A 10,281-nucleotide genomic window follows, 5' to 3' on the forward strand; every position below is an offset into this window, starting at 1 on the left:
GCAGCAAGCCTGAGTACTGTAAAGTATTCCTACCTGTCAGTAGACTCATGGGACACAAATGAAATATGCTACATGTGCATCTTGAGAGAAGATCTTAAATGTGAAAGAAAGATGGTATGCTCCCCTAAAGGTAAGACATTTCCCAGAAAAYTGAAATATAGGAAGACCTGGCAACTTACAGTAGCCTAACTATGCCAGAACTCCACTGGAGTGTTGGTCCAGGATGTTCAATAACGTAAGTTTCTTAAAACACTGTATTATGTACCAAGACTTTAAACATTTAAGAACACACACCACACAAATTTCCTATAAACTTCTGCAGTGCAGTGCTTCATTTGTAATTTTAATAAGAAAAGTAGCCAGATATGGCACAGAGTATTGCAGAACCTACAATTTTAATAATAGAATAATAATCTTCTAATAAAATCCTGACTGGAGAGCATGCAAGTCAAAAGAGCTCAGAGGTGAAAGAAGAATACATCTCCAGCAATTTCACCATTTTCCACTCTTGAGGATTCTGTTAGTTTTAAATCTTTCTAGAGAACTCATCTCAATTCTCTTCCCTACAGAACTCCTCAGGTTCCCTGCAAAAAAAATTAGGCTTTTTTTTTTTCTTTAAAGACAAACAGCATATATATGTACATAGGTATGATTTTGAACTTAAAATACAATTCAGGAAACAAAAGCTATGAGACACAGCACATTATCTTCATTATTTTACATGATCTCATCCTCTTCAAAACAATGATATCCTTCTGGCTGCACTGTAACCAGGACTGTGCACAGTACTCCAAACAGTTGGACAAGTGCWCTTTGCAGTAGCTGCACTGGAACTGAATAGTATCTTGTTTGACTTCCCTCCACTCCTTTTTTCAGCCTGGTTTCCTAAGGAAATTAGACTTATGCAATCACTCGGGGAGGGAGGGAAGCRTAAGCATATGTACATACGCACTGCACATGGATATCTGTCCAACCATCCGCCTGTCTGACCTCACTAACACCTTTTGAGCCCATTGGCCAGTTTCAATACCTTTCAAAAGAGGAGCAGAGAATATCAGACTTTTAAGTTCTTGAAASTTTCATGAGTGCAGGCTGCAGAGTATGAAAAAGTGTTTCCATAGAGAGGCTGCATGTCTTCTTAGACGTCAGTAAACTCACAGGGGAAAGAATAGTTCTGCTCCTTTCCTGCCTGCCGGAAAATCTTCAGTCAGAGGTCACAATCAGTGAAAAACGACCAAGTTTCTTGTGTTCAAGAGTTCATAAAATAGATGAATTCACTACTGCTTTATTTTACTGTATTTTGAACAAAGCTGGTGTTTCCACATCATCTTTTTCCTGGTCTAGCACAGGAGTGAATTGCCCTATATGATACACATCCCCTGGTTCAGTCCCTTGCACTCAAGACCACTTATTTTAAAACATCAGCATCGGACCACACTCACGGCAGCCTCCTACCACTCTCAAACACAAGGAAAATTAAGGAAGAGATTAGGATTCTCYTCAGGTCCCAAGACTAAACAAGAATGTGGCTCTGTAACATAATCAGCTATTGAATAAAGTTTCAAAAAGAYAGTGCAGAAAATCTTTTTTATTCAYCTCTACCCTGGAACACAAGTACTACCACACTTGCAGGCTCTTGTGCTCAAGACAGCTGTAAGGCAGTAAGACAGATAATGAGGTTTCAGTGGACATCTCTGTAGTTCTTCTCACGTCCCTCCGGAGAACTATACATGCTTCACCTGTATCCAAAAAGCTACCTTGATCGAAGTACGCTAACAGATTAAAACGCAAGTCTAAAGCATAGATCCACAAACTAAGGAGCCGTCACAAAAAAAACAAAACATAGACACAGATGATTGAGGTCACCCTAAGCATCAAAATACTAGACAAGCAAAACAACAAAAAAAAAAAGTTCCATATTAAAAAAAAACAAAAAAAAAACAAAACAAACAAACAAAAACCAAAACCCCTGATATATGCTCAGGTAGTTCACCCCTGATATATGCTCCGTTTGTAAATTCATTAGTCCCATGACGACATCGAACCCCAGCACATTTCCCGGCGGGGCGCTGGACCCGAGGGCTGGCAGGGGGGACACGGGCAGCCAGACCCCGGCAGGTTKCAGCCCGAAGCCCCGGCCGTTCCGAGGCCACCGCAGCCCGGGGAGCGCCCACCCGGAGAGGAGCGGCGTGCCGGGGAAGCGCCTCGGAGGCGGGAGAGCGGGACACCCGAGGGGCTGCCGGGCCGCACGTCCCTGCCAACGGGGAGCTTGTGCCATGCGAAGCCTCCTCCCCGCTCCCACACCCCGCCTGAGGGCCCGGGCCGCTCCCGCCGGCTTCCCTGGACCAGCACGGGGAGAGCACTCGCCGAGCCCCGCACCGAGGGGAGGCCGAGAGGCTGCCCTGGCCCCACTCCTGCCTTGCCGGCACGGGGCGAGCGCGGCCCCGCGCCCTTCCCCCGCGTTCGGGCTCGGAGAGAGCCGGCGAGGCTTTGGGAACGGCTGGCTGCGGGGCGCCCTTTATGGAGCGCCTCAATTCCCCCTCTATTCCGCCCTCCCCGCCAAACGGTCACTAGCCCCGTTCCAGCGCCAGCCCCCCGTAGCAAGGAGCACATGTTTCCTCTCGGGCTCCTGGCCCGCCTTACAACGAGCCGCGGCCAGGGGAAGGCGGCACCCGGTACCAAAGCCGAATCAGAAATATGGAATGTGAACGCGCGTGGCAGATCTGACGGGGGATGCAGAAAGAAGCGATCCATTTCACCCTTCTCGGTCCTCCGCCGCCGCTTTTCTGTCAATTGCCGAAACCATAATGCTTCTTTATTGCTTGTTCAAGTAAGTAGGGGGGACAGTATCCATTTACCTACGTGTCATTCCTGAGCAAATTAAGCAAGTATCAAGCAAAAGGCTGACATACATATATGTAGAGTTGTCTGATCCCGGAATAAYGCCGAAATCCTCGAGGCGTTAACAGCCAGCTCCCACAAAGAGCACTCAATTACATCGAGCATCCCCTTTGTCCGTGCATCCTCAATACACACCCGGCCGCTCCTCCATGCGTCCACGCACGCCCCACGTATACGGCCCCTTTGTGTCCTCGCCTCCCCCCACTCACAAAGAAATGCCCTTTCTACAAGGCATGCACCCAGCCTCGGACACAGCCCTTCCCCCGAGACACGCGCGACCCGCCGGGCACAGCGCTCCGGTACCTACTTGTATTCAAGAAACAGTCCGTAAACCTCCTAAAGCAGCTTGCAGAATTAGATCCATCTTCCATGTCTGGCCCTAGGAGCAGGGGAGACGAGAAGGAGAAGAAGGCGCCTCTCTGCCGCTGCTGCCGCCTAGGAGTCCTGCTCCCGCCGGGGCCGTCGCCTCCTCGGATCCCGTCGCCGCGGGCTGCTGCTGCTGCTGCAGCACCGAGGGAATTGCAAGACCACGAGCGAGAGGCGGCTGGGGACAGAAGGAGCCGGGAGTGGTGCTGCCGGGGGCCGCCGGCTGCGGAACGGAGCAGCAAGCCCTGGATGGAGGAAGAACAGAAGAGTCTCCTCCTGCCGCTGTCGCCTGGATGGGCGATCAAGTGAGCTGCTGCTGCTGCTGCCGCTGCTCCGCCAACATCTCTTCCTCCTCCTCCGCCTCCTCCTCCTCCTCCTCCTCCTGCCGCTCTCGCTGCCTCTCCTCCTCCTCCCCTCCCTTGGAGACTTGTGAGGTTAAAGGAAAACGAGGAGGGGAAACGAGGAGGCGGCGGCAAGAAATAAAAAGAAGATGGAGAAGCGGAGGAGAAGGAGGGGATTGGAACGAGGAAAGGAACCGCTGCCGCTCTAGAGACGATGCTGGTGGAGACGGCGGAGGAGGCTGTGCCTGCAGCGCGGCTCCTGCTGCTGCTGGTGGTTGTTAGGAGGAGAGAGAGGGAGCTGTAGGCAGCCGAGTCGCCTCCAGGAACGGGGGGAGGAGGAGGAGACCCGCCGCTGCCTCCACCTCCACCACTCTGGCCATGGGAGTGGAGCGGGCGGCTGTCGGAGCCGGGCTTTTCCCCGGGTGCCGCAGCCAGGGGGGCCGAGGGGCGGGATAAGATCCGCTTCTCCGGGTTGGACATGCTTCCGCTCTTCCCTCCCTTTCGCGGTAGTTTAAGGCAGGACGTCTAGCAGAGATACCGAAGTAAAGCGAAAGGGGAAGCCGAAAACGGACGGAGCTAACCAAGGGGCAACCGCGGATAAGTCCTTCGCTCCCTCCGGCAACCCCCGGGCAGTATTTCCTCCGCACCCCGGCTCCCCGCCCTCATAAAATCCTCACATTTCCGTTCCCCCTTTAGGCCGGAGGGGACAGGGCGCTATTGACCGCCAAGCGGTTTCAAYCCCCTATTAAAGTCCGCTTTCCCCCATGCTCCCACCTCGCATTCAGAGCAAGAAAACGGCAACAATCTGTATTTTCTTCGAGCGAGGCAAATATTGCCCCGTATGTGCGCGCTGGCCCGCAAAGAGGCAGATACAATCACTGCAGTGCCGCTTCTAGCACCAGCCCCGGCCGCCAGAAAACGCCCACTGGCGGAGCCAGCGCTTCCCAGGCTCCCTCCCTCCCTTCCTCCCTCCCTTCCTCTCACTGCCAGGCGCGCACACGGGAGCTACGGCACAGCGGTTACCTAAAGGGAAAGCGGGGAGAAACACAGGGAAAAGATTCTCCCTATGCGGTCTCATTATTTTAAACATATATTTCCAGCCGCGGAGATCAAAAGGCAGGCGCCCTGCTGTGCCTGGGATGGAGACGCCAGAGCTGCCCCTCCTTTTCTGTGGGGCATCCAACTTCGTTTCTACGCGAAGGTTTACAATTCCTCCCCGACGCTCAACATCACACGTGTTTGCTTCGGTTCCCCCCCGCCTTTCCCACCACTTGGCACACTGACAGCCACGCACCCCTCAACCTCAGCCATCCGGCTCCCCTGCTGCCTCTGACCCTGCTCTCAGGTGCAACGTGGCGCCAGGGCTGCCACCGGCCTGGCTCTGCAAGCACAAGCACCGCTGCTCGCCAGTGGAGCCTGTCGCGCTGGCCAGCTGTCATGTCGGCCCCGTGCTGGGGGCCCAGGTATCTGGGGGTCTCGCCTCGCCCCGCCATCGCGGCCGCAGCTCGCCTGTCCCGGCGGCACGGCATCTCGGCGGTCCGCGCTGCGGCGGCCCACAGCGGGGCAGCAGCCGGCGGAACGCAGGGCCAAGGGAAACCCAAAGCCGGGCTCGGATCGGAGCGGGGCCGATGGCCGCTCTGAAAGGCCCCGTCGCGTGTATTTCGTTTCCGCCCTAAACTGTCTCTGCCCTGGGCGCCAGCTGCCGAGAGGTGGGATGAGAGGCCCGAGCCCACCGGAGTTCACCTCCGGCAGCAGGAAAGGGTGGCCGGCATCGCCAGTAAGCGAAGAGCCCGGCCGCGGCACTCGGTTCGGGCCGGGCCGAGCGGGACCGCGGCCGTCGTAGAGCCGATGCCCCGCGCCGCCCGTTAGCACGACGGAGCCCCCGGGCTGAAGGGCAGCCCTCGGCCGAGCTCCCCTCCGGGACAGCCGCGCCCCCAGCCCGCTCAGCGCCGGGAACCGGCCATTATCGTTCATCACCCGGGCAGCCGGTGCAGCCCTTAGCGCCCCTACCCTCGCCCCGAAGCGACGGCGCTCACCTCGGCGGGGGCCGCGCAGCCAGGCCATCGCCTCCCCTCGCCCGGCCACAGCTGTCGGGCAGCAGGGCTTCCCCCGCCCTCGGAGGGGACGCGAGAGCTCAGCGCGGGCTGCCCGAGCGCCAGGCAGGAGCTCTCTCGGGGCACCCTCGGCGCCGACCGCCAACGGGGGGGCACCTACGGGGCCCGGTTGCGAGGGACTGGCGCCCGCCGCAGTGCCACCCTGCCGCGGGAGGACAGCGCGCCGGGGGCTCCTGTCCCGCAGCTGCCTGGACGGGGCGGAGGGAACCGCACTCCTCGGGCAGACGGCGCGTCCCCCGCGGTGCTCCTACCCGCCAGCGGGCGGAGAAGGGGCCGCCGCGCTGGTGCCCACCCGGGCGGGGCCGCCGCCGTGCCACTGGCAGCAGATTTTGTTGAGGTGCGGTGGGGTCTCGGCGCAAGCGGGGCGGGCGCTGCCCCGCGGATGGGATGGAGCGGGCACCGCCGCAACCGTTCCAGACACGGGCGGAAAAGAKGTTTCTGTTGCCGCTGCCGGCAGGGTACCCGAAAAGCGGGAGATTCTGTTTTCCTCCGCTACCTTCCCGGAGATCAGACCTCTGTGCCGTCCGCCGCCACTCCAGGTGCTGCATTACCGGGTCCGGGTGTCGGCGGGAACGCTCATCGAACTACCGCAGTCCTCCTATTTCCGTTCAAAATTATGCTCGCTCTTTCGAATTTCGACTCCTGCTTTGAAAACAGCGTAAACCTACGCTTTGGGGTTTTATTTTAAACAGTTTAAGTATTTTATATTTATCATTTCAAGACTTCTTTTAATGCTAGAATACACACCAACTTCTGTTGAAGCTAGAGTCTATCTATCAATCCAAAAGGCTAAAAAAGATGTTCTTCTGAAAATAGCAATGCTTTCAAATTAAAGTGCATTTCCAGCCAGCTGAATGTTCAGTAACAGTGAGAAACAATCCAAAGAGTTTGGAAAAGGTTTAGAATGCAAAAACAGATTAAATACTCTAATGAAACAAACAAAACCCCCGCAAAACAAAACAAGCAGACTCAGGTTTTACTAAACTGTTTCCATCTGCGTCATTCTTAAAATCTGTTGCCTAAAAATCCTGAACTAAAATGCAGAAAACTGAATCTGCTTTTGTGATCCACTTTCTCTTAGTATATTTGACTTTACCAATACAGTTTAATAACTTCTATTTCACATGCCTATTTGTGTGAGATACTTTTATTTCTTTAAGTCCAACTATTACACAGAGAACTTTTCCCTGAAAACTGCTGCACAATGACTAGAGATTCAGAGAATATTCAAATTTTCTGAGAGAAACCTTAGCTAATGGAAACAAAATTTCAGTGAATTGTGTTTTGTTATTGCAGCCTGTTTGTTTAGCAATTAACCATTTCTTATTAGAAAAACATTTATACTAAAATATTGAAAATAAAAGATAATTAGATTGAAATGACTGACAAAATGCAACTGCCACTACCCTGAAAAAATTAAAGCAACTACTTTAGACAGACTAGTCCCAAATTGTTCTGTCAATATCAAGAGTAAACTACTGAAACTTTAAATCATTGATTTATAATTGTAGAAATCTTGTTTAACTATGTTAATCTATGCTACATTCCTCAATTGTTGTTCATCCAAACTGCAGTTGTTCAAATATCACTGCCTCAGACTGGCTATCTGTGTATTTATACAAGGCATGTCAATTGTGTATGTATAAATATGCATGTGTATGTTCATCAAACAGGCAAAATATATTTTGTTTTGTAAGAAATCATCTGATATTCTAGAAAAGCAGGTTTCAGGTTAAGGGTTATTTACAAACTATTAATCTAATTACTATTCATTTGCCATTGGCAATTCATACCTGATTGGTCACCTGGCTTCTTGTCTGGGCAAGCAAAAGCAATCACAGAGAAAAGTTAGATGACAGTGAAAATTAATTTTCAAGCTCTCTCCATATATATTTGTAAATTATACAGATTTGCAGTCAAATTAAATATGCTTCATGGYCATCTCAATACCTGGGAATAAATTAGTGATGAATCAGATTTACTCGTCAATGTCAACCTGGATTTTCATTGCTCAGTCAGCATCCAAATTTCCATTGCCACAGAGCAATGATGTCACTGATCCCACTGYGGTACTAACCATATACCCACGTCATTTACCAGAAAAGTCCCACCCACTCCAATATGAAACAGTGAGATTTGCTATGTCATCCCCCCACACACCCCTTCCCTCTCCAGGAAAAAGGATTTGAAAAGCTCTAATACACAACAAAATGCAAGTTAAAATTCTCTGGGGCATTCCCTTCTGCCAGGTGCAAGGGTTCTGGTACAAATGCCCTGAGTCAGTGCAACCATGAACACAGGATTTTAATTGTATTTACATGGATAGATGTGATTTCATGAGRATTCAGGTGTCAGAGCACACTGAAACCATCAAGAGGTCACTGAAGGCATCAGGTGCATTTTACTTACAAGCATAGGCCTGGTTTGAAAGCAGCAAGTAAGCCTGTTGGCAATAATTTGGCAATATTAGTCAAACTACCTGAAGGAAAACACTGTGGGGAAAAAGTAAAATGAAGTTATAACAAAGGTTTTTTGGTATTAAATACAACTCAAAACCAWACACCTGTTCTTTCCCAATTCTGTCTGCTCCATTTTAAGAATGACAGTGACTCATCTATTATCTGGTCCCACTCTTTTGCCTGGTAAATCCTCTTATCCTTACATCCTAAGAGTTTATTCTACAATGCATGGTCATTTCCTTGAAAAAAAAAGAAGAAATAGGATAGACTATGGGGAAGGGGGGTTTATAAAAATGTAGGATGACAGCAATAGAGGAGCTGATGGAACCAACCACTGTGAATGTGAGTGAGACAAAAGCAGCCACAATGAAGTAGAGAATAGGCAACCTGCTGGAAAGGTGGGGCAGGTGGAACAAAAGGATAAATACAGCCAAAACCCTAGCTCTGAGGCTGAATAAATACAGCCCCAAATAAAAATATTTATGGAAAAGTTCTGTGGAAATTTTCTGACAAAAATAATTGGGTGAGTTTTTTCCAGGGATTTTCTGTTAAATTATCTTAAAGAATATAGTAATTACCATCCAGCTACTGAATTGGTATCACAAATTAGAAACCTCCAGAAAAGACATTGTTTCTTAAAATCTTATTCCATAAGTCTGTAGAGTAATTTATAGAATCTTTTACTTCATAAGAGTTTGTTTTTACAAAGGACTATTCTCAAACACCATAACCATGCAAGGAGTAAGTTTGTTTAAAGGATATGTATCAGCCATTTTCTTTGATTCCCACAAAAACTCATCAAAGCCACCTCTTTTCCACAGGAATATTAATGGCAAGTGTTGGTAACATGCAATCATGTGCCAGCAGCCATCTTGAAAATATTTTAGGGAATAACCTAGTCCAGGTGCAAAAGAAATACCGTAAGATCCAAAATGAATGGCAACTCTTTCAGAAAATAAAAACCCCATATTTTTTAAGAAGTTCAGGTCTGTTCAGAGATAACTGACATAAAAAAAAAAAATTTAAAAGTATATAAATATCCTGTTTACTTTCAGTATTTCGTTCAGCTCTGCTATGTTATTTCACTTTCTGCTCAGCTTTCAAGATAGCTGAAAGGTTCTGTGGCTGGAATTATATATGATAAAAGTTTCTCTAGAAATGGTACGCTGTGTGATAGAGGGTACATTTAAAAAGCTGTAAAGACCATGTCTTTTCTGTCCTTTTTTTATTTCCTTTTAGAAAYGCACAAAACTATGACAAGTTTTTAGCATTATTTTCCAGGGAAAACTACAATTCTTTACGGAAAGAAGATACCTCATGAGCAAAGGTAGGACATATTTTATAAAAAAAACTTCAGGTTGACATATTACTAAATACTACATTCTAACAAAAAAAAAAAAAAGTAAGACTAGTTTTTTAATGGGGGGGAAGCTACTGTCAATGTACAAYGGGAAACATTTACAATAATTGGACTCAGATTTGTTTCTCACAAAAGACTGAAAAAGCCAAACAAAACCTTATGAAGCCATCTAGCATTTTGTGCTTTCCTATGCAGGAGAAAGAATAGACATTTATTGGCTTTATTTAGAGGGTTTTTGGAGAGCAAAATGGCTGCTTGGATTTAAGTAACTGTTATAAAAACAGGGGACACCCCTCCAGAAAAACTGTTCTTTGAATAAGTTAAAACTCCAGTAGCAGCTCTCTTTACTGAGATGCTTTATTATAAACCCAAACCACCATCAACACTGCAAACTCTTTGATACAAAAAAGATATTTTGGATCCTGTCCTGCAGAACAGGATCATGGCCTGGAACCAGGCCTCTGAAGTAGTAATGAAACACAAACAGCAAAGGATGTAATGGTTGGCATGGCAGGCAATAGCCCTGTTGTTACCTGGCACTGTTGGAAGAGCCATTTTCATTGCAAGAAAAACAAAGAGGGTGATCAGGATTTTTGTAGTTCTGCCTTTCTCTTTTCATAATGAAATGTAGAATTAATTTAKGATAGAAATTTGTTATGATTTGCTGTCTCTTACAGACAAATAAGTTATTTCAATTCAGTATTCAACTGGAACATAAATTTCTATTTTTTTAGATAAAC

The 10,281-nt window shown here is 48.6% G+C and overlaps 1 protein-coding gene across 1 annotated transcript in view; it reads right to left on the reverse strand.

Moving 5' to 3' along the window:
• The window catches only part of PDE10A (phosphodiesterase 10A), a 166,435-nt gene extending 161,929 nt beyond the window's left edge, over positions 1 to 4,506 (reverse strand). The window contains exon 1 of the mRNA XM_057370497.1: positions 3,209 to 4,506. Coding sequence (XP_057226480.1) covers positions 3,209 to 4,088 — 880 coding nt within the window. The 5' untranslated portion in view covers positions 4,089 to 4,506. The remainder of the gene's footprint in view (positions 1 to 3,208) is intronic.
• Between the last annotated feature and the right edge of the window lie 5,775 nt (positions 4,507 to 10,281).

This window comes from Malurus melanocephalus, unplaced genomic scaffold (assembly GCF_030028575.1).
Source record: "Malurus melanocephalus ecotype Western Australia unplaced genomic scaffold, MMel_1.1 scaffold_5, whole genome shotgun sequence".
NCBI classification, from domain to species: Eukaryota; Metazoa; Chordata; class Aves; order Passeriformes; family Maluridae; genus Malurus; species Malurus melanocephalus.